General features: G+C 42.4%; 1 protein-coding gene across 1 annotated transcript in view; it reads right to left on the reverse strand.

Moving 5' to 3' along the window:
- Positions 1–25723, reverse strand: part of Arhgap26 (Rho GTPase activating protein 26) — a 381582-nt gene that overhangs the window by 141777 nt on the left and 214082 nt on the right. Inside the window, 5 exon segments of the mRNA XM_021226648.2 lie at positions 5113–5218; positions 6645–6703; positions 8299–8386; positions 14908–14982; positions 18083–18148. Coding sequence (XP_021082307.1) covers positions 5113–5218; positions 6645–6703; positions 8299–8386; positions 14908–14982; positions 18083–18148 — 394 coding nt within the window.

Consider the following 25723-nt stretch of genomic DNA (forward strand, 5'->3'; position numbering starts at 1 on the left):
CGTGTATAAAGTGAACAGAGAAACAAAACTCAGAAAATAACCTTGGGGATGGGTGCTCCGTGGGATGAGAAAGACAAAAGACACACTAGCAAAGTTCCTTGATTCTTTTCTTTTAAGACAAAAAAAATCAGACTTGTATCTTTCTTTCACCTAACCCTGAAAGCCACAGACCACGAAATTCTTAAGCTGAAAGTGTTTGACAATGGGATTAAATAAGGGTTGATCTCTGATTATTTTTGTCTTCCCATTAATTTAACCTGATAAGCTGTCTGTTTGCTTTAAAATGGGTGGCTCTCTTCTCTGCTGTGTCCCTTCAAATAAGTTTTCCTTCAGCTCTGCCAAAAATAGCTGGAGAGGGTCTTTTGAAAATCATTAGTCTTAAGACAAACAAACAGAACAGAACTACTCCTCCTTGCCTTGTAAGCCTGGAAACGATTGGAAGCAGTACCCTCTGCATCATGAGGAAAAACTACAGGAGGCAGTCAGCCGGGTCAGCAATTCTGCCAGCCCATTTCTGCCTGTTTGTTTACCCGATCACCAGGTTCTACCTTTGGAGAGAAGCAGACCGGTAGTGAAACCAAACGCATGCTCTGTGACTGTGCAGGAAGGCGGCATAAGAACCGGGCCAGGCACAGGAGACCATGGGGCTCTGAAGGAGCACGGCAAACTGGAGAAGCACACTCTGGCACATAGCATGACTTCTCCTCGGCTCTAGTCAACTGCTAACACAGACACTAGCATTTTTCTGGTAAAGTTATCCCCTTTAAAAGTGTCTGAAACCTGTTCAGATTTTTAAGCGACAATGTATGGCGGTGCCACAGAACAGGACACATGTGGCCTGTTCCAGCCAGAGACCAGTTTGGAACTTCTAGGTAAGAAAGAATGGCATAGGAAACAGACTGGCCACCCCCAGGGGCTTCTGATCTAATGGAAATAAGAGACGTTCAGCAAACTGTGCCTTGGGCAGAAAGCGATACACATAAAAAGGGAACCACAGAGGATAATGGGAGCCCAGGAAAGAGAGGTGCTTGAAGCAAGAAGGAATCTTGTGGGCTGAAGCGTGGGATCCGTGCTGAAGCTAGAGTGAGGTAGCTTTGGGCAGGCAGGGACTACAAAGCAGCCATTCCAGAAGGAAGGGAAGGGCTGCAAAAGGAAAAAGATGGATCAGGGAAGATACTGAGGAATAACCATGAGACGACTCATGTTTTAACTCCACCAACATCCCTAGATGTCTGCCGACAATGCATTCCATAATAGAGAAACAAAGACACAGAGTTTCAAAGTCCAAAGGGGCTAAGACTGTGTGGAGGATTTCATCATAATGAAGAAACTGCCTTAAAGTTTTTAATCATTTTTTATAGCAGAGAAATTGCATATCGAAACACACTATGTTCCATGTTGTCTACCTAAGGGGTCACACTGGAGGGGAGCTGAACTAGAGGGGAGCCAGCTACCACAACCAGGGAGAAGGTTTTACTAGCAGCCTGGGAAGGCCTGGTAGCTAGGGGAGTTAGTGATAAAAATAGAAGAACATGGATTCAAGAAATAGAGTGGTTCGATCAAAACTAGCCAGACCTGGCAGTGGAGGCCAACCTATGCTAGCATCCATGATATGGTCCACGGGCTTCAAGCCACAATCACCAGTGGCCCAGCAGCCATGCAATTCCATACTGGCAGCAGTAGGATGTCCAGTGGCTACTAGAAAGAACATAGGTTTGAGAGATGGGGTACATGGCTGATGGAACAGTAGCCTGAGAAGCCACAGGAGCATCCATCTCAGATAGCAATTGTATCAGAAAAAATGCAGCAAATGCAACTATAAATTCTCACAGCTATTTGGCTTGGAGTAGCATTGGTGGCAAAGAAAACACTAGCATTTCTCATGTAGTTCAAAGTTCCTTTTGAATTTTATCTTTGAAGCTTGGGATGGAGAAAGTATATATGTCAAATATGTGCCAGTGTCATGTATTAGTGCCCACCTCCTTTTATTCCGACCCCTTAAGAATACCATGGAATGCTATTTAGCCATTAGGTCCTACCCTTTTTGGAGCCAAGTCCTACCTTGGCTTGTAACCACAAGCATTTCTACATGAGCTCAACCCACTGTTTTTAGATCCTAAAATAAATATGAATACTTTCTTCTTGATTTTCAAGGATGCAAGTACTCAGGCTTCAGTCATAGGGCTGAGTAAAAAAATCTAAGCCACCAGATCCTTAGAAACTTCTGCCAAAAAGAAAGCCTTTCTTTCTTTTGAGCCAAGCATTTGCCTGCCCCCATTATTCTGTCATGAATGCTGCAACTGCTACACTGTTGTCCTTTCAGAAAGTTACAACATGACGGATGATCAAAATAAATATCAGATAATAGATTGATTAAAATAACCAGAAATGGGAGGGCATAGCACAGAGTCAATTCTGCCCTTCTTATGCCTTCTTTACACCCAAACCTCATAATTTGGTATATAGGAGCCCAAACTGCAGAAATTAGCTGTTTGGTCCCACGTGCCCTGACTGAGTCAGCACACCACAGAAATATCACTAGCAAACTTAGCATCTGCTGAAGGTATTTCACTAAGGCTACATGGAGAAGACACTGTGCCAGCCTACAGGGGGCTCTGAGCTACCTGCAGGAAGCTCTGCTTTCCTTCTAGTGCTGCTCCTCCCAGAGCAGCCCAGGTAAAGGTTCTGTTATAACCTAATCATGATGACTCCCTTCTCATTGATGATAATTGCTTTGGACCAAAAAAATTAAAAACTGTGGACACCAAGTTCTGGAGAACATTTTGGGAAGCATCATCTTAACTCCTAAAGAGGCTCAAGGAGAAACCAGGCTTCTTCTTTTTCTGACAAGAACTGATGTTCGGGGACAATGTAACATCTCATGACTCTGAGAGGAGGCGGGCTGAGCAGGAAATAACCCAAGTCGTTCAGAAGCCACAAATTAACCAGCTCTCAGGATTGACATTTTGTGATGACATAAATTAGGTTTTCTCTTTATTGAACCCTAAAGCATCCTAAGCAATACAGTACCTCCTGTGAGAGGCAAGATAAGGTTCTACCTTTGTGTGCCTAGTAATACAGGGGTAATTGCATCAAAACAAAGAGTAAGATTCATGTATCAGTAAGTGCTTTGGGAAAGCCAGCTGTGAAAGGCTACTTTTAATAGTGACCATTGATGTATATAAAGTGCTTTGAAATCCTCCTACAGAGCACAGACACTGTTACAGTTAAGGATGAGCCACTGTGAATGATATGTGTGGGGGTATGGAACATACTTGGAGTCATCAAATGTGTAAACATCAGGAAACACAACTGTCATCAAATAATACAAAAGGCTCCAGACATGCAATGGAATAAACAACCCCAGAAAACAAAACACAACAAAACATATATATACATATATATATATATATATATATATATATATATTTGTATAAATTGGTTAAAAGGCAAGAAGTAAGACCATTGGCACAACTCTATATTCTGTCTAGCTGTATTAAGTTGGCAGAGGATGGACTGTTTTTATTGTTTTAACCCTTTTCTTCTGAAAGAGTCTTAAGAATTTCAATGTGGGTTCTGATGGATCACCATTAACTCTCGACCCAACTAAGATCGTTCCAATCACACTGTTTTAGTCTCGTTTCCAACCCTTCTGCTTTCCAGCTGCTCCCAGCTGACGGCGCAGCCTCCTGCAGATTCAGGGGCCACTGCCCACTCATAGGCACCCTTCATGAACTCAGCTGAATGTGCATCTGGAGCCTCCCATTTCAGTGTCTGCCTGAGGTATGCAAAGTTCTGTTTGTAACAATAGGAACCAGCTTTCAAGGTGGCAGATGCCTGACTTGGGGATGTACAGAAGCAGCACCAAATTTGTATCAGAGCATCAGGAGCTGTTTTCTGAAGCCATACTCCTGTTACTTTAAGCAAATGTCAACAGGGTTCTTTTGACATTTTGGGGACATTCTCTCTGCAAGCTCACATGTTCTAAACCGTGCTTCCTAATTATTTTTAAATATACAGTCTGATATGGCATCACAAAAAGGAAAGAAAAAAGCTCAATAGTGGAAAATTCCTTGACTGTGACCACTTGTTTCTTACCAACACTCACAACATTTTTGATTCTTTATAATAGCCTTGTAAATCTTTATTTACGGTAGACACATGTGTGCCACCTCCCCATGAAAGGTAACATCAAGCGCATGACAGGTATATTAGAGCTACCCATGACAATCTCCCATAGAGGAGTATCAACTGACCCCAAAGGATTGGTATAAAGGCATGAGCAGAGCACTGCAGGGCAGAATTACAGCATATCAATTGGTAAGTTTAGGGCTTTATGTGATGGGGGAAAGTCCTTCTGTGTATATGTTTGTCCTACTGGTTGATAAATCAAGCACTGCTGGCCAATAGGGAAGCAAGATAGGTGGGACTAAGAGTCAAGGAAAATTCTGGGAAACGTAGTCAAGAGTAGGGAGTCGTCATGTGATCCTGGGAGGATAGGATGCAAGTCTGGCATTCTCAGTAAGATAAGACCTTATAAAAATATATATTAGTAATTATGGTTTAATAATTAAATCAGAGCTAGCCATTAAGAAACCATAGAAAATGGCCAACAGCTTCATAATTAATATAGTGTCCTGTGTGTTCACTTGGGACTGACGCGGCTCTGGGACCATGCTGGTGGGAAGAATTCTTGTTACATTTATGGGTGAGTAAACTCTACACATTCACCCACCACCATGACTATTTGTTCAAAATCCAAATTCTGTAACCATACAACATATTGCTCTTCCCCAATCATCAAAAGAAGATCTAGAACCCCAAAGCTCCAGGTGACCTGACATAATGGCTGATATACTATGAATTGCCCTTGAACACCACAAGAGCAAAATCCCCCGCAACCTCTAGTGACCTACACTGTGGCCCTCTGCAGGCCATGGCCAAGGCTACCTGGAACTAAGTATGTTCTCTGCAGTTACCACAGCACCTGCTTCTTTCCCGAGCCTCCGGCCTACCTGACACAGCAGCAGGAGACAGACAGACATGTGACCTCACTGTGAAGGTCACAACTCTTTGGGGTGAGGGAAGAGAGGCAGTAGGAGAGGAACCTACTTTGCCAGGTGGTTCATGAGCAGCTGCAACATCTGCCGATTCTTCTCTGGGAGTCGATGAACAAGGCTGTGGATCTCAGAGACTCGGGTTTCTTGGTTTTCCAGCTCTGGGAAGGAAAGGGTAATGTTTTATGGGAGTCACAGCTAAGTGACTGGACAAGACAAGACCAAGGGAAACTAAAGCCTCAGCACTGACACAGGGAAGATGTTCTCGAGGATTTACAACTCTGTCTTGCGTGCATGCTTAGGACCAGCATGGCTGGCTCTGAAAGGCCTCTCAATGTGGTTTCTGTATCAGAGTTCATCCAAATAATGACTGTGATGAAATGGAGCTGGTCAACTGCACACCCAGGGAGGGAACAAACACGGGAGCAGTTGGCTCCCTAGAGGGCCAGCTTCATTTCAAGGAAAGAAGGAACTTTATGCACTTGTAAAGTGGTAAACAGATCTTATGCGAACATTACAAAGGTCTCAAATTTCAAAATAAGGTGTCCAAAGGCATCAAAGAAATCACCACTGTGCTTAAGTGCAATACACCAGCCTAGTGGAAAGAAAGCAGTAATAGATACAATATTTAAATCTTTCTGTCACTCAATACTTATAACATAGCCTGTCACCTTCAGATTAAACTTGGGAAATAGATTGCTAATATTCACCACATTTATTTATAGAACTGATGTGAGGTTTAATTAGAGAATGGTTGCTATGGGTTTGGAATTTCTCCTGAGAAAGAATTTACATAAACACCTTCTTTATTCCCCCATGCCTTTCCCCTCCTTGTTGAAGAGGACAAACGAAAGTGTATAAGGCTATCAGAACATTAGGTACTGTAAAATTAAGCCAGTAGTGTTACCAGGGTAAACAAACCCCAAAGGCCAAAAGGAACCATGGAAAAGCACAAGCTATGTGCATCATAATACCAAGACCAGTCCTGCCAGGTTTAAATCTGACAGAGAATCTAACTGCCCCATTACTGCCCCACGTAGACAGATTCCAATATACTTCAGGTAGCTTGAGCCTAATCCCTATGTATTTCAATACCAGTAATATGAACTAGGGGCCTCGATGATAGCACCAAAGAGTGATCAGAAGCTGTAAATGGAAGACATGGTGGAAAAATAACTGGGAAGTTATATAAATGGTGTCATACTAAGGGAAACACTTCCGAGGCTCAATTTAGGAGATGTACAATGTCTGGTTCATTCTGTAGGATGTTACTTTAGGAGTGGGGAAAAAACCCAAGAAGTTACAACTCCAATAATCAAAACTAGAAAGGCAAAACTGCCTTTGACTCCTCTCTCCTTACTTCTATTCCCCTCCTTCTCAGCCAAGAAAAACACCTCTGAAGTTTGTCTCTTCCACTGTAAAGTCAAAGTGGTAGTGAGTCTTGATTCCATTTCATAAGCTTGCCTGCAGACATTCTACATGTAGAATGTGGCAGGCTAGACAGTATTTATTTTGGGATTCTGTATGTTCCTCGAAATAGAAAAATCTATTCTTTTTCTCCTTGAAACTTCAACCAAAGATGCTTACTTGCCGCTTTGATGAAACTTCTTTGAAACTGGTACATCATGAGTGGTCCTGGAAGCATTCTAGAATACAATGCATAGACACAGACGAGTCATTTCCACAGTAAGATGACCACTCTTGCTTGGCAGCATCCTGAATATTGCCAAACAGCATAGCATGGCTCTTCCACACAGCACACTGAGAAACAGCAGCCCTTGATGCAGCAGTGCTGAATGAAAGCATGGGACCTTTTCCCTGAAATCCTCAGCTTCCCATTTCCTTCACCTCTGCCCCACCACCAGCATCTTGCTGTGTTACAGAAGCTGATCGGGAATTCACTATCGTTCTTCTACCTCCCAGATGCTGGGTTACAGGTGCTTACATGCATCAGTCACAGAGCAGCAAGGGCTGATACAGAAGTTCAGCACAAACCCAAAGACCCCCTTTCAGTCAGTGAGTCACCCACAAGCAAGAACACATTACAGCATGTCTGAGAAACAAGCAACTAGCCACATGTCTCCATCAGCCGGCCTTAGACACTCATTTTCTCAGAAGCTTGTTGTTGAAATCAGTGCTTCTAGAAATACTATAAAAAAATTCATGTAGGTGTTTTGCTTCCAAGAAGAGTATTACTCTAAAGTACTAAAGGGATACAGGACATTGTATCAACTGTGTATGAACATGATTAACTACAAAAAAGCTTTTTCTTATATTTCAAACAATAATCAAACACTTCATCATTTGTGGCTCAAATTTCATTCATCAGCCCAGCTTCCTTGACTCAACTCTTAGTCACCCCTTTGCACAGCATCTCACTTTCTCACTGCCCCAAATTAAGCCTGCATTACCAACTCCTTTTCTGTGATCTCCTTTGCTGCCTAGCCACATGTTTCTTCATAAAGCCTATATACAGGCTTACTCAACAGATGATTGCAGTTCTCCTGCTTAAGACTACAACCCATCTTCCTGTATAACTACAACATAGAATTACAGTGTTCCTACTGAGTGTAAGTTTCAGAGATCACTCACACTGTGTGTGTGTGTGTGTGTGTGTGTGTGTGTGTCAGAGACAGAGACGGGGGGGGGGAGCAGTGAGCCAATAGTCCAAATAAGGGGTTGGGGGAAGCTATGATATTGTATATAATAATAGATAAGAGTACAGGTTAAGTTTTCCTTTCTCTCTCCCTTCCTCCTCTTTTTATTTATTTTAACGACACCAGCAGAGACCAAAAGGTAGTTTCCAAGTGGTAATTTTCCCACATCTACCTTCTCATTTTTAAGGACCAATGTAAGCAATATATTCTGTATAAAAAACAAAACAGTGACAATCAACTGGGTATGTGATCAAGTCTGTTGAAAGGAGTGACATGAGCTCTTGTTTTCCTAACAGATAATTCAGTGGAGGCCACAGTTTAGGGCATGTCTAAGGCTAATCATCTTAATACATCTCATTAACAGCAGGGCTTTCTAAATCGCTCATGGTACCATCACACAGTGACAGCCCATCAACCCTGAGCAATTTATGATCAGCCTGACTGGCTGAACTTAATGCTCCCACACAGAAGCTGTTTCCACATCTTAAACACCCCCCCAGCAGCTCTCTGGAGGCTGCAAATAAAAGTGTTTTCTTCCCGACAGCATGCTAAGTGGCTCGCTGCTCACAAGTGGAAATCCCCACCTCAGGTAGGTCTTCAGAGCACTTGTGACGGTCTTTATCTCCCATTCCGCACAGATGTCAGTTTCTGACTCAGAGGCTGCTTTGGGATCTAAAATGAAGAGAACATAATGAAGTAAATAAAGTATAGAATACATTAACAGCAAATGTCCACACATGAGACATGAAAGCACTCGGCCTCCTCACTGACGAGAAAAATGAAAATTAAAGTAAAAAAGAGACATTTATTTTGCCTGTGGCACCAGAGAGATGTTCAAAAATCCAAATATCGATCATTACAATAATATGCTGAAGGTGCTCGGTGCTCAGTACATAAACAGCTGGAGGCATCTGATATCAATGCAACAGACTGAAAAGGAATTTGACAATATGTATCAGTTTGAGTCAGGAAATGCTCAGATCCTCCAAACAATTCCATTCCTCCCCACTTCACCTCAGGGTGAGCCGAGCTACCAACCAGACACGTTCATGGCACATTCTTCTTTAAAACAGTGGAGAAAACGAAAGAAAGAGACTGTCTAAAGGTCTAACCAGAGAAAAATGGTTAAGTGAATTACAATATACCTCCGTGATGGAATATCTTGTTGCCATTTACATGATACTGATGACTTAGGACATGAAAAGTGCTGGTATTATTTAATGGTAAGAAAAAAATTCAAACACTTCTGAGAAACATAGACGAGGCTAACAGTTAACACTTTCAAATTTCACTAATGACTGTGTTAAAGTGGTAAGACCTGTGGCTTTTACAGTTTCCGAATTGTTGTATGGGTTGATTCCATTACTTTTATAGTATTTTTTCAATCGACTGGAGCCCAGCTTAAGTAGAGTGAGTACCGTCACCACTGTGCTGGCTCCTGCTAGTTTCCTTTTCAGCCAGCCTCTTCTTGCATGCACCCTTAAGCAAATGTATTTTAAACAAACACATTGCTAAAGAAGAAAGTTCACGAAGCTGTGTTGAGCAGCACAGAGACAGGTGAGAGATAGAAGTCAGAGGTCAGGAGGATGGACAGCTTCATAGATCATCGAACACCACTGTCACTAGGGGGCAGGACACATACAAATGGATAAGGAGAAGTAGAGCGTTTCGGTGAGTGGAGGCAAAGCCTGCCCTTCCTAAAGACTGCATGAGACATGTCCCGCAAGCCCAGCTCACGCCTTCTTTCCTTTCTGCACAAAGCCTCAACTTCCACTGGGATGTTCTATTACTCCTTCTAGGGTTGGGAAGTGAAGTCAGGACAGGCAGCTCAAAGGCACAACCTGGGGTACTGAGACCGATTCAGGGATGGTGTGGGACCACAAAGTCCATGACTTTTCTAGGAGACAAGACACTGTCTGATGTGCTTGCGGGTGGAAGGTTATGGAAGTGCCAAGTGCTACCACGTAGAACCTCAGAGAAAACCTCCAAACAGAGCCAGAAAAGAGACTGTGGGGTGTGGAAAACAGGTTCGGCACTTGAACCTAGGCATACTCTTTTAAACAAACAAGCCAGCTCCCACCCCTTGACTCAGATCTTGGGCCATTCCTGAGCCAGTCACAAGGAACCAGAGAAGTGGTGTGCCTTTAATTAATTGTCCCATCTTTTGAAAGAGGAAGAAAAGGCACACAGTGGTTTAGATCTGGTTTTCCAGTTTGCTATTTAAATGGCACGCCAGGTAAATAGAGACTGAAACCGGACTACCTCTTTCTCAATAGTTCCCAAGACTGAACACCAAGCAAGAGTTTCTGCCTACGGGGCTAAGTGCATTTCCACTGGGAAAGGAGATGAGTCACCAGACACACTTTTCTGTTTGATGAGAAAACCCACATTTGTCCTAGTGGGATGAGGTCAAATACTCATGAATGGCTTAAGAATTTAACTGTGATTCCCAAGAGAGTGCACAATTTCAGCTGTGCAGGGTGTCCCTCTGCCATGTATTTACAGAAGAAGCAGAGAAGCACTTTTGCTTACAAACTTTGCCACTCCTGGAGGCAGGACACTTGTGCAATCCTCACAAGTGACCATGGGCAATATGACTTTCTTTAAGCATGAAACAAAGAAGGACCGTTTTCATAGAGTGACAAGTCCCACACAAGTTCTACTACAACCAATATCCTTAAAGGTTTGAAAATGTACTTTTCCCACTGTCCTGATCTGAGACTTCCTTTTCCTTCTCTGTCATCTGAAGTTTCCTGTTTTCCTCATGCAGACAGACAGACAGATAGCAGACTGCAGAAGTCTATGCATCCAGGCCCTGTGTTTGGCATGAGCACTGCCACACTTGTTGGTTTTGGATTAAAGACAAATGTCACTGTACATTTTTCCTGAGGAACAAGCCAACTTCCACCCCAGAAAAAGGAGCATGAAGCGACATCAGCAGCAGTTGGCAGGTCTGAGAGTCATGAACTGTTCCACAAACCGCATTTAGCAAACTAATCATTAGCTTCCACTTTTCCGGGCTCTGTAACCATAGGAGAATTGTGTAACATTACAGGGAGGAGAGTTAAATTACAGTCCGGCTGAAAGGTTTTTTATAGCACTGATGAGGCAAGGCTCACAACATGAATGTGTCCATTTTAATTCATTTAATATCCAAGCTAAATTGGATACAACCACCCCAGCTACCCCATTTCCAAAAGAGTGGCCTGTTTCCATGCCTTCTTCCTGAGGTTCCCTTTGCTTAATGGACACTTCCTGGTGGCATCTGACCATCTCTGGGGCATGGTTTTCAAAGTCTATAGAATGCTGAGCATTTCTCCCCACCCTGTTCCCCAGCCATGGGAGAGCTTAGTGAGACATACATCCACAGAGAGCGCAGCAGTGCTGAAGAGGGCGTGTGATTGATGAGTGGGGACCAGGTCTGCTCTTCCACCCACTACCATATGAACCCTGAAAATCAGGGCACGCAGAGTGGAAGCTGTGCTTCTAACCGCAAGCTGTCTTAAGGGCACACCAAACCAGTTCCTGAAAACCACTTGGATCACCAACAGAGAAAGGAACTCGATGAAGGTTTCAGAGATGATTGGATGGCTAAGGTGCCTGATAAGCAATCATAAAGACTTGAGCTCACATCTCAGGTACCTATGTAAAAATGTAGGCATGAAGGTGTGAATCTTTAATCTACTTGTGACTACTAATCACACCCTCATAATGATGTGCAGTTGGACTTTGGTATTATCAAAGAGATTTTTTGGTTTTTGATTTTTAAAGTTATCTCATTGTTTTAATTTGCATTTTTGACAGGGAGGATGAGAGCATGTACAATACTACTCTGTGTGTGTGTGTGTGTGTGTGTGTGTGTGTGTGTGTGTGTGTGTCTAAAGTGAGTATTACTGAGGTACACTTAACTCCTCTATAACCACACAGTTCCACGCTTTCTCAGGTTTATAACCTAAATAACTCTACCCCCCAGAGCTCCTGAAGCCCCATTAGTTACTCCTCTTCCATAACCTTCACCCCCTGGCAACATTTGCACATGGTATAATATGCCTCAAATCCAGTCACGCTGTTACATGCGTAGTAGCTAAATTGCTTTGTTACCAAGCCCTATTCAGTGTTCTGGATGTGCCATAATTTGTTTATCCACCCCCGAGATGATGGACTTGTGACTGTCGGTGATAGTTATTACTCTTTCATGACATTCTTTAGATGGTCATGATCACTTCTCTCTATACCTAGGCCAACTAAGGAAAATAGCAAGAACAATACCGTGTTAGAAGGCTGTTGAGAGCAGTGGTTAGAACCACTGCCTTCCAGAGCATCTCTTTTACCCAAAGTGGAACACTTGAGACTAGCACTCTTCTAAAACACTGCATTTCTTTTCAATGGTATCTCCTCCCATTATCATCTTGAACTGTATTTGAAGCCTCATTTGGTGATCTCTTTATACATAATATTGGACACAGAGCCCCAGCTTTTTGGTTTAGCCCTAGATGAGGTATGCTCTGTCTTACCTATTGCCATCTTCTAGGGCCCTTCTACGGTCACATACATACTCCACATTCTGTCACCTAATGCGGGAATCTAATCTTGCTAGTGCTATGTCAGGTGCACTGCATTAACACAGTGGCAACTTCAGGAAAATAGTCCACTGTTTTCTCATCGACGATCTTACTCAGTTCATGGGTTTTGGTGGTTTAACCTCATCTCTACCCTCAGGCCCAGATAGAGGCACAGGCTCCAGGCCATCTACGTCCATCTGTTGAGGACAATATGATTAGCTCCAAAATGAAAAGTTTATCATGTGAATGGTTCACACTAGCCAATCAAAGTCCTCCCTGTGGCCTTCTGCCAAAACTGTCACCCGAAAGACACTCTTTTGGATGATGCAAGCTCCAAGGACTGCAATGCCTGGGTCTATCTGGGACACTCCCAGAAAGAGCAAAGCCAAAGGCAAGGCCAACAGAGGACACAGATAATAAGAAACTAGAAAGAAGGGAATTGGCTCAGAGTAAAGATGGCACCAAAGTTGGTCCAGCTACATAAGCAAATGCCTTTTTTTCTGTGAACTATTCTAAACCTGACTCTCACCATGATTGCATATAACTTTTAGAACATTTAATAGAGCATTATTTCATTTGAGAGATTAGAAAAAAGTTACTAAACACCTCAGCAAAAAAAGACCACCTTAGCTGCTCAGTACTAACCGCCCTCTTCCAGCCTCAAGTAGCACTCTCAGACATTACAGAACAATCCTGCAGCATCAATAGACTCTGGCCATACTGTCGTTGCTCAGATTCGCTCAGTCTGAGTTCTCTTTCCTTCACTATTCCATCTCCAGATCCAAGTCACAGTAGGTGCTAACTTTCAGATGTGTGCACCTCTCAGCCTACCAGGACTCCGGAGAAAGGTGGAAGTTCTTTCTAAAACTTAACATCACTCTCATTGAACAATCTGCTACAGATGCTAAGCAGAAAACAAAGACTGGAGGTTGTCACCTATTAAACTCTTAATTCCTCCTTATATGAGGATTTCTCAAAATTAAGCCATACCAACATTTGGTCCAGCAATAGCACTCTTGGGCACTTATCCTATGAGAACAAACATATGCTCACATAAAATCTTCTATTTAACTATCTAAAGCAGCTTTATTCGTTAGAGCCTAAAAGTGGAAACAACTCAGAAGTTCTACAGTGGGTGAATGACTAAACTGTGGCATGCCCATAAAACAGAATACTACTCAATAATTAAAAAAGATATTAACAAGTAGTGATATATACAACAAGTTGATAAAAATCTGGAAATAATTAAGCTCACTAAAAAGAGAGACACCTCCCAAACTTACATATTCTATTATTCTATTTATATAACAAGTACTTTCAAAGTGACAAAATTAAATGGAAAAAAGGAATAGATTACCGGTCGCCAGTGTTAGGGATTGTGTGAGGAGGTAAGCAGGGAGTAGACATAAAGGGGCATGGCAAGGCCATTATAGGGGTAGAAACGCTCTGCATTTTGACTGTAGAAATGCCAGTAACTTGGTTGTGGTATTGAAACACAGCCAGGTACAATGCTATCAGTGGAGGAAATTGGATAAAGGGTACCAAATACCCATTTGTGTTGTTTTTTTTAAACAATTCATGTGTACCTTACAATTGTCTTAAAAAATAATTTAAAAAAAAGAACTAACTGTATCCCAAATCTGAACTGAAAAGTGGAAACTAAGTGTAGAAATGCCTCCCAGATACCATGGTTTCAAACAGCAGGTCCTGGTGTAAGTCATAATGCTATGGAGTTTTTGAACACAACAGTGAGTGGCTCATTCTAGTCCATTAAAGGAACAGACTTCTGCACAAATGAAAGCTATCTGCAGAAACTGGAATGACAAAGAAATGACAACACAAGAGCAGGCCCTTGCCTATGATGCCAACGTAGAGGTCGAAATAAGAGTCAATCTTCCCAAGTACCAGGCTTGGGCTTTTGTGGACATGGACAACAGCCCCTGATCTATGAAATTTGATCTGTTTGACATTTAGATCCATGTGACTCACTGAAGTTGGCTGCATAGCTAAAAATACAGGGTATCTGCAGCCTAGGCAACTTTGGCTCACAGATTTTGATTCAAACACTGCACATTTGGAGGTAGTGACTTTCTATTTATACATCAGCCAGGGACAGGGGAGGCTCTACCGCTCAAGTGAGAGCCTGAAGTCTAGAAGCAAAGGGGATCTTGAGTTTTATCTGCACATATAAAAATTTTATCTGAGAGTTACATGACACCCTCAGTATGAGGAACATGAGGCCCCTGAGATCCTCACAGGCTAGAAAGATGCCCTTTCTTGGGCATAGGGTGTGCCCTATTGAATACCTGACTCGAAAGAGGACAGAAGGAGTCATGAGCTATTAAAGACTGAGTAGGGTGTGACAGTCACATGACTAACCAAGCAGCAGTTGGGCTGGGTGCTGAGTCTGAAGACTGGGTGTGGTGTTTAGTCCTATCATTTCATTTTAGTCTTGCAGAGGCCCACTCTGAGCCTCTTTTCTGTTAATGCCCACAGCCACCACAAGTACGGCAGATTTCTGGGCATCAACACTTGCATATTGATTTCTACCCCAGAGGCTAGCTAGCAAGCTGGAAATCTTGGAGTAGGCTGCCAAAGGGACCTGCCTGGCAAGGCCACTGCTGCACTTACCCATCAAGACACTCAGCAACTTCTGCACTCTGGAGTTGACCCCCACAATTCGGTAGAGTCCTTGTTCATTGATCCCTGAGTAAAGAAAAGATGGGGATTTAATTAGATGAACATCAGAACACGAGTTAGGCCAACAAGGCCAAATGTTCTTCTGTTTTTCCTTCATTTCCTCCGTCCTCCTAAAAGCTGCTGTAATTAAAGTCCCCTGTCGCTCAGCTCAGCTCTTAGCAAAGGAGTGGGATTTGGCACAGCTGTCTAGGATTCACAGATTTGCTGTACACTCCAGCCTTCACCTTAGCCTGCTCATCAGCTCTCTTTCCAGAGGCAGCAGATGAAGATTTTTAAAGATGTAAAATACATTACTTTACAGATACTGTGATTAACCAATTTTTACATTTGAAGATCCAAAATTATACAACTTTAAAAAAATCACTCACAGAAGATAAATGACTTGCTATCTATTTTTACACACAGCATAAAAATATTGAAGTGTAAGAATGTTTTCCATCTTAGGGAATACTAGTCAAGATTTGAGAAATCAGAAAACTCATCACAGTTAGAGCAAAAGTGTTTACTTTGAAATACTTAAAGACAGAACAACTCAAACTATGGATCAGAGCACCACTGTGCCACTTAAAGAAGAAGGTAGTCTGTGTGCACGTGTGAGTATGTGAATGTCTGTGCCCACTCATGTGTGTGGGTCCACACGCATGAACATGCAAGTGGCAGCCAGAGGACAACCTCAGATGCCATCCTCTAGAACGCCATCCACCTTCTCTGAGACAGGGTCTCTCATATACCTGAGCTCATCCACTCAGGCTCACTGGGTGGTCAGTTCTGCCTCTCCAGTACTAATGTTCAAGTGTGTACGACCAGGCCCAGCATTTTTTCTAGGATTTTGGGGATGAACTCAAGACCTCATGCTTTACTGATGCTCTATCTCCTCAGTTCCACTAGGGGATAATTTAGAGCAAGTGACTAAAAATGGCATTCCTCTTGTCGGCCCAAGTCCATCACATCTAGAACCTCTCAGGGACTGGTGTGCTTCCTCTCCAGGTCCCTTGTGAACTTCTTAAATGTGAAAGACAGCTCATGTCATTTCTCTTAATACCTTCTAATGGATTCTTATGTATACATCATATTCAGAACTCCTTATGATGGCCTCCGATACTTCCAGGCTACTGGGTCACAGTGATCATAGACCCTGAGAAGAGTTTTAAATGACTAGGTTTCCCTCTTGGCTTGGGCTGCTAAAACAGGATGAGCAGAGCATACAGCCTGCCTGGAGCTTGTACGCATGTGCTTCTGCCTTTGTCAGCTGTAACCATTCTCCTTATCCTCCTCCCCTTTCCTTATTTGTGTCCTTTCTGAGTCAGTGGCCCGCTCTACAACCCAGGCTGACTTTTAACTCTCAACTCTAATCTCTCAGCCCTCTGAGGAGAAGGATCAGAGACTAATACACTGGTGTAACCTTCTCTTTTAAAATAAGAAAACAAACGTAAACTCTTCAAAACTGCCTTAGAAACATAAGCCTGTTAAAACTTAGAAAGATAGCTAAGGCAAATAGAAAACCAAAAGAGGAGGGTAGAAAGAGCGAGAGCCACTACTGCCACGCTGAGATCTGTGCAGAGAATGACCTCTGAGTGGACGCAGAATAGGCTCAAGCAGGCCAGCTGCTCGCTTGGAAACTGTATTTTTCACTTAATGCATGTAAATATGGGATGTCAAGAACATATTTCTTTTTTATTTTAAACATAATTCCTTATTTATTCTTCGGAAATTTCACATCATTCACCCCAGTCCCACTCACCTCTCAGTCCCTCCACATCTACCCGTCAGCCCTAAAATACATATTTCTGTTTTTAGTGATTCACGCTATTTTACTACACGAGTGATCCATCCTTGATTTAACCAAATTTTAAGGCATTACATTGGTTCTTGACTTTCCATTTTAACCACATCACTGCATAAACATTCTTTTGGTTCAACATGACCAACATTCTTGTTTTCCAAGTTCGTTTTCCAGTTATGTCTGCTTGACATTTCCTAGTATATCTTATGTACTATTATTGTCAATCTATCTTAATTTTTTGCTAAAGGGGGTTAAGAATAAATAACCAAACATTAAAAAAAATCTGTTTCTATATGTTAAAGTAACTTCTTTGGAAAGAGAACCTTAATAGGTCACATAGACACAGGAACTCAAGATGTTTCATTGCTACCTGCCCCCCCCACCGTGTGTGTGCGTGTGTGTGTGCGTGCGTGTGCGTGTGCGTGTGCGTGTGTGTGTGTGTGTGTGTGTACCCATGTCCCTCTCCCTTTCTATTTCCCCACTAGTAAGGTTACAACTCTTTTTCAAAAGACAGAATTTCTTTCAAACAAATAAAAGGGCAAGTATGTAGAAGGCTGAAGAATAAATAGACACAGTCTCTGACAATGGTTCTAATCAGTCTCAGCGGAGAGACGGCTAACAGCCTACCTTAGAGCTACAAAGGATCAGGTCACATGACTCTACAGTGACACAACTCGGGACTCTGGCTTGTGATGGACTACAGTAAACCAGCATCCCCTATCTCAATACCCTGCTCCAACAGACCTAGGAAATGCCAATGTGGAGTAGCCCACTAGCCCTTCCTTCTCTGTCCTCAATAGTTCTTTGGTTCAGGTCTGCAGAGCAAAGATCCTTCACTTGGGGTCCACAGACTCATAGACAATCATCCATGGAGAGTCCAGGGAGCTATGAACTAGATGGCAAAACAGTCTGTGTTTTCACCACCACTGATGTTGTACATTTCCTTCCCTTATGAATGAGATAACAAATCAGTGCCCATAACATGGTCCAAAATCAGATATTTCTGTAACCTTTTAAAGAAGGTTTGCAATATTGCAATTTCCAGATTATGCAAGTTATGAGACCAACCACTAAAAGTTATTAAGGAAGCATATCTACCAGTCTGTTGCAGCTATATTTTCAATAATTTTAATAATAACTAAGTTTTAGACCTGGTTTCCCTGAGAGTAAGAATTCCATTTGTATACATGTAAGACATTCTCATGATCAAGCAGAGACATGGATGACATGAAATGGGTGGAGAACCCCTGCTTCAGACCAAGGTGACCTGTAGAAACACCAGCCGTCTTCCATGAGAACAACACCATCTGTTAGACTACTTACCTCTGGTTTCCACCGCATGGATGCATTTCCTTATTATGCTGAAGCCGACGCTGTCCAACTGCGCAGCTGCAAGAGCAAGAGCAGCACAGTCAGGCCTTGTCCGCCCGTGCAGACCGGTTCACTGTAAGGGTTACACACTGGAGAGCAACCATACAGTGTGGTCACAGTTCTCCCACCACCACACGAAGATAAATAAGTAAAATAATTATTTAAAAATAGGTGATTCTGACACAGAGCCTACCATATGCTAGATATGTGCTGAGTGTTCTGCGTGTATCATCTTAGTTCTCACAGTAACTTTGGCGCTACCCTCAGTTTCTAACAAGAAATGGCAACAGAGAGTGAAGGAGCCTTCCAGTTGGAGTCACGGGCATAACTGCCTGCAGTTTGCTGTGAATGTGAAGTGCTTTAAACAAACTTGGAACGTGCTTTACCTAGCTTATGTCTCGTAGCTCCTCTGGAACTGAACCCCATGTTACAGATGAAAACACTGAGGCCTGGAAAAGCTAAATACGACCAAAGTTGCCAAGTTAACGTGTGGCAACTTACACCAAGGGCCAGATCACCAAACTAGTTTAAATGTGACCTTGAATTAAAGTCTGTTCCGGTGACTAGAAAAACTGGAAAAATGAAGGGGGAAGGGAGGGGGAAAGTGACCCAGAGGAACATTGAAGCAGCTGAGAATAAAGAAGCTATCCGATTCCCAGAAGCAGCAGAGTCATTCTCCATGGCACACCAGCAGGCGCAAAGGGTCTTCAATCTGCTCCAATCCCTCCCAGCGCTACTCAGGAAATGAAACAACCCATAGGAACATTTTCCCAGGGGACAGCTGTAGCAATGAAGAGGCTGGCCATCCACAGAACCTCAACCCAACTGTGGTTACCCAGCAATGCAATGCACAGCAGAGCTTGTAGGAAGGATCAGTTTTGTCCTTGAACATCCCTGGTATTGTCTCCTTTCATCATAGTCATCCCAGGGGTATCAGAATTTTCGTGCTGTGGCTTTGTTCAGCATCTGGTAAATAAGGACACTAGGCATCTTATCATGTGCAGGCCACAATTCTCATTCTTACTCAGAACACAGCCATTGGGAACATGGGTGTCAGGCAGGGAATTATCTTTTTATGCTTAAGGAATTTTCCAAAATATTTAGAACTGTTATTTTGTAGCCAGCGGAAGCCTTTACTTTGTTTTTTGGGAAGCGCTTCAGAGTATCTTTCCAAAGGCACTGGGGTCAGAAGTCTGGGGAAAGGAACTCCCATTGTGTACTGAATACTGAGAGCTGTGAGATGGATTCTGAACTTGGATGTTTTAAGAACAGGCTTGTGAACGCAGTTTCCTTCTAAACATAGATGAACTTCATCTTGGACAAAAACCACTTCCTTACCCCAGAAACATCAACAAAAGTTTTAGAAAACTGGAAAAGAACTTGGCAACTGAGAGAGAAGGTCCCACTGCTTAGATAACCCACCAGGACAACGAGGAAGTAAGAGTCATTCCTAGGCAAGTGGTACATGGAAGAAAGAAAATGCAATGGAACTTTCCAGATATATCCAGAAAAAATTAAATTCTACCAACTTATATCAACTATATTTTTTGTTGAAAATGGCAAAGACTCTCCCCCACTCAATGTTCAGGTTGGTTTTCCAATTTGTTAAAGGCAAGTAAACCCCCTTTATAAAAAGCTAAACTAAAATGCCCCACTGTTCACACAGGTAATGCTGTGTTTATCAGCATATCTTAGTTGTCAAATGTATGTAGCATTGACATGCTGAGGAGCCAAACAGGAGCTCAAGATAACTCTGCTAAGCCGAGTTTATTACAGTTGTATATTGTGTTACCTATCTAGTTTTGTAAACGGAAAAATTATTTTAAGAAATGGAACCCACATCAAACAAGATTCCCAAGAATTCATGAAGTACAGTTTAGTAACCGTTGTTCTAAATCTGTAAACTAGAACTGACACAAGTTATTACACTACCACTCCCCTGGACTTTTCCATCTTTCTCTTTGTCCTCTGTCTCTATCCTTATACACATGTGGATGGATACATGGACACGGACACACAGACATACACAGTTTAAATTCTACTCTCATCAACTTGAATTTCCTGCTGACATCATGACTGTATCACTAATAATTAAGAACTACATGTTATTAACTTTGGACTAAGTATCACTAATGTGACAGGGACCCCACTGTATACATAAGCAGAACATTAGTTCTGATTTTGGCCCATTGGGTTCCTAATCTAAGCAATTGAGATCTAGTCTGCAAAGCAAATTCCCACTAAAAGGTCTGGAACACTATCACCATGGAGCAGAGTTTGCAAATGACTGAGAAAGTAGCCCGCCAGATGGATGCGGCTGTCCTTAATCCCTTCAGGCAGGTGATTCAGCCCATTCACTGAGCCAAGGCTCAGAAAAGGTCAGGGATTTATTTGCAATTTCTGTATCCTTATAATCCCCAGAAATAATCTCTCATTAAATATCTACTAGGTTTGCATCATTCCCTTAATTTGACTGGCAATGAGCTGATGTAGGATCTGTGGCTCCCAGGCTCAGCATCCTGTGATGCAGTTAAAACTTGGCTTCTCACCCTCCCTCAACCACAAGTTCCCTGGACCCAGGTTTGATTCAGCAGCCAATGCCAGTGCATTTTAATTAATGCTGGCAGACTACACACAGAAGACACAGGCTAGCCTCCCAAGTTAGAAAGGTGCTGCCATCCGAACTTTCATCACAACCTTTGAAACCTTGTTTCTGTCTCTCCGTTTCAGAGAAAGGGAAGGGCAAGTGTCCCATAACTCCTCTTTGCAGAAGCACTGTGAGAGTATATGAAAACAGGAGAGGTGGACACATGCTCAGTCAGCTTGGCGCATCTCAGGGCAAACCCAGAAGGGTACCTGACACTGATGAGGGTTTGGGTTGACAACATGAACTCCAGGAGGAGGAGGCAGGTGGATCAGAATTGTTATACTACAGTGGGACAGTAAGAACACCACCAGGTAAGGTACAATCAATCCCTTTCCTTGCCTAAACAGTGGAAACTGGTGGTCCAGACAGAAAGACATAGTTCTAATATAACTACCACTGTTGTAGTGTGAAGTAAAAAATAAATTAGAAAAACCCCACTGATGTAAGCTTCTGGTACCTCACCTGAGATAACTTTCTCTCATCTTTAAAAAACTGTGAAGGTGACGGTGTTGGCGGTGGCATGGGTGTGTGACAACTCTAACAAAACATGAGCATCTGCTTTCCTTTCCACCACTTTTACACACCCCAAGATCGCCAAGTTTCCATCGTTCTCTCTTAACATTGCTCAATGTTGCCTAGCTCCCTCCATTGCCAGTGTCTTGGCTCCAACACAGGGAAAAGGAATGCTAGGGTTAAAACGCTGACTAATTAAGAGGGTCTGCCAAGGAGTATGAGACAGCCAAGGAGGCCAGATGGGAGGGACAACAACAAAAGTGGTCCCAGCACCCCCCAGTCTCCTCTGAAAGAACCCCTGAGGAGCATCGCAAGGCACTTTTCCCCTAGAAAGCTTCTCAACTTTGAGGAGGTACATCTTTAAACACACTCTTACATCGAATACATCTAGCTAGCAGGAGGAACTGTGGGAGAGGACAGAAACGAGAAAGTCTTTGTCAATTAGGAGAGTAGCCCCTTGAGGCCACTGCACAGATTGGTGAGCTCCCACTCTGGAGGAAGTACTCCAATGAGGAAGTACTTCACTTTCTTAAGGACTGAAATAAAACCTGACTACTGACTTGCTCTGCCTGGGTCCTCATGGGAATTCTCCTTTGGGAGTCAAAGAACTGAAACTACAGCTGTGCACGGACCAGAGGGAATACAGAAGTTAGAACCACATTTCTTCTCATCCATAGCAATCTTACCCCTATTATCTGCTGCCAGGGTGAATGTAGCAACCTCTGAGCGAGCCTCTTCATATTTCTTCTTGTTTCCTACTATTTTTCCATTACTCTGTTGTCCCCATTCATTAAACAAACAAGCAAACACCCATATTGTAGCCCTACTTCTAATCTTTCAATGACATATTCGATCAACCTAGTTTCCTCTTCTTAACCTTGACTTGTCCAATGGATTCTAAAACAAATGATATACATTCACTTTCTAAGAGAAAGCACACGATCTCTTACACTTATAGCATAAATCATCTTTACTGAGACAATCCACCAAATAGGTTTGATGCTATATACCTTTACCCCAACAACTCAACTCCATGCATAGGTATGGCTGTCCTTCTATGAGTTAGACTCATTTTATGTTTTCAACACAAAAACCATAGCATCTTCCACTCATTTCTTGCTTCAAGGAACTGCTATAGAACTCTTACTCTGATGTTTCAATGACATTTAAACTATTAGCTCATTTATTCAAGCTATAACCCTAGCCGTCTAACTCAGTGTCAACACTGTTCAGGAGGTAACCCAAATCCTGACCATGAACTATCAGAGCCTTGGGTCCAAGAACCAGCTTGTGCCTCCAGCCTCTTTAGATGCCACACCCCTAGCTCTTAGGATCTCACAACAGTGGCTTTCTTCCAGTATCTGATCAACTACATTCCCCAGTCTGCATAAGCAATAAGTCTAACCTAAATCCCCTGGCCAATTAATACAGAACTCTCCTTAAGTATAAACTCCTCAAAAACATCTCCTTAATCTCCCCTCCTAACTTAATATCCCATTGTGTCTTATCAACCTCTCTCAGAATAGACAGCATAGCTGTCAAGTTTATATTCATTTATGTGACTGTGTGAAAAATAATGGCAAGTACCAAATTAAAATATGCAATCATGAAGACAATAGTTCATAAAATCTCTATATATTAATTTCATTTACTACTGTATCTCTGCTCCTATACACTATGGTGATGAACAGGAAATGAGAAAGGAGGAGAGACTCTTTTCACTTTGGATTCATGGTTAGATAAATTAGCAACTGAATCATGGGGAGTTGCTGAGGGGCAGAGTGGCAGAGTCAAAACGACCTTTGGTATTCCAAGTTAAACTCCATGACAGTAGAGCTTCATGTCTTTGGCTTTTCCAGCCTTTGTGAGGATTTAAAGGTTAATCTTTATAGTGAACTGGTCAAATTATTTCCTTCCTGTATCAAAGAGTGATACTACGACACACACACACACACACACACTGCAAAATTGTGTGTGAGGGAACACTTGCACACTCAGGGGGAGGAACAATGAAGTTCATGCCCCTTCTGATATCACATGAAGACCCAGGAGCCTAGAGATTTTGTGCCCACATTCAAGTGATTCTTATGATAGTCCCATGGGGTAAATATTGTGGCTCTTCTCACTAATAACTGCTTGCTGTGCTTTCACACTAATGGGGATAATACATTACAGTTTTAGAAAATAAATTAATAACCTACAGCTTATTTGATTTTCCCAACATCTCTGCTAAATTTTAATGATGAGAAAAACCAGACTCATGAGGCTAAGTGGTAACAACGCTAATAGCAGCCAACACTTACTAAGGCAGACTACACTGCTTGGGGCTATGCACTAAAAGCATATCATTACTATTATCATCATCTTCATCATCATCATACCATCATCATCTTCTTCTTCTTCCTCCCACAGAAAGTTGGTTAAGCACCTTTTGTAAGGTCACTATGTCAGTAAGGAAGGGGACCACAATTTTAACCCAGCCTGACTCTGGAGTTCATTCTCTTCTATACTATTTTCTGCTGGCATTCACACAACGGTCAGAAAGGTTAGAGAGCTAGGAATCTGGTTTCTGGACCCTGCCCTCTCTCTTGTATCAGTTCCATGGGTCAAGAGAAGCAGCTTGTAACACAAGTCCTGAGCCTCCTCCTACATGTTGTACTTTGGTAGGTGGGGAACCCTTTGGAAAGGACCCTGCTCCCCAAACTATCATTGCTAGAGACAAAAAAATGATTATTAACTCAACCAACTGGCTGCATCTACACCACTACCTTTCCTACATGAGATGAAGAATCCACAAATGCTGGGTCTTAATGTAATATGAGCTTATGTCACTGTGATATATGGAATGATTCCAAGAAGTTCACACATATTTCTTAGCGCTAAGTACCTAAGTAATGAGTATTAGAAATCTGTTTGACATAAAACATACTATATGATATATTTATATCTTAAGTAGAGGTTAAAAAGAAATTAATTTAAAGAAAAATGACAATAATGACAGTGATATATGTATATGTAAAAGCAAGCAGTAGAGATGATACACAAGGAACATATGTAAGCTAATGTTTCACATGCCCCAAGCTGGTGCTATACTCAAACCACCTGAAAGGATGAGACGGCAGAAGCATATTCTAACACCAAGATGTTCTATACCAGTAACATTATCCCTTCTGTTTTCATATCCCACATCCACATTACACCTGCATCCAATCCATCAGCCAGTTCTGTAAGTAATAACTTCAAAACACACGAAGTACCCAGCCACTTCCTGCTATACTTATAACTAATACCAGAACCTAAGCCTATAGAGTCCTTTCCCGGGACTGCTGCACCCGTCTCCTAGATGTTTCTACTTTTGTCCCCTAGAGTCTATTCTTTATCAGCTTCCAGGGTCATCTTTTTAAGTGACAATCAGTACAGGTCATCCACCTCCTTTCATCACAATGCTCTAGGGCAGTGGTGCTCAATCTTCCTGATGCTGTGTCCTTTAATACAGTGGTTCTCAGCCTTCCTGATACCATGTCTTTTAATACAGTGGTTCTCCATCTTCCTGATGCTGTGTCCTTTAACACAGTGGTGCTCAATCTTCCTGATGCTGTGTCCTTTAATACAGTGGTTCTCAGCCTTCCTGATGCCATGTCTTTTAATACAGTGGTTCTCCATCTTCCTGATGCTGTCCCTTTAATATAGTGGTTCTCAACCTTCCTGATGCCGTGTCCTTTAACACAGTGGTTCTCAGCCTTCCTGATGCTGTGTCCTTTAACACAGTGGTTCTCAGCCTTCCTGATGCTGTGTCCTTTAACACAGTGGTTCTCAGCCTTCCTGATGCTGTGTCCTTTAACACAGTGGTTCTCCATCTTCCTGATGCTGTGTCCTTTAACACAGTGGTTCTCCATCTTCCTGATGCTGTGTCCTTTAACACAGTGGTTCTCCATCTTCCTGATGCTGTGTCCTTTAACACAGTGGTTCTCCATCTTCCTGATGCTGTGTCCTTTAACACAGTGGTTCTCAACCTTCCTGATGCTGTGTCCTTTAACACAGTGGTTCTCAACCTTCCTGATGCTGTCCCTTTAATATAGTGGTTCTCCATCTTCCTGATGCTGTCCCTTTAATATAGTGGTTCTCCATCTTCCTGATGCTGTGTCCTTTAATATAGTGGTTCTCAATCTTCCTGATGCTGTGTCCTTTAACACAGTGGTTCTCAACCTTCCTGATGCTGTGTCCTTTAACACAGTGGTTCTCAACCTTCCTGATGTTGTGTCCTTTAGCACAGTGGTCCTCAACCTTCCTGATGCTGTGTCCTTTAATACACTTCATGTTGTGATGATCCCCAGCCATAAAATTATTTCATTGCTACTTTATAACTATAATTTTGATACTGTTATCTTTTTTCATGATTTCACTATTTGTTTAGCAGATAAGCAATAGTACAA

Source organism: Mesocricetus auratus, unplaced genomic scaffold (genome assembly GCF_017639785.1).
Source record: "Mesocricetus auratus isolate SY011 unplaced genomic scaffold, BCM_Maur_2.0 Super-Scaffold_6730, whole genome shotgun sequence".
Classification (NCBI taxonomy): domain Eukaryota; kingdom Metazoa; phylum Chordata; class Mammalia; order Rodentia; family Cricetidae; genus Mesocricetus; species Mesocricetus auratus.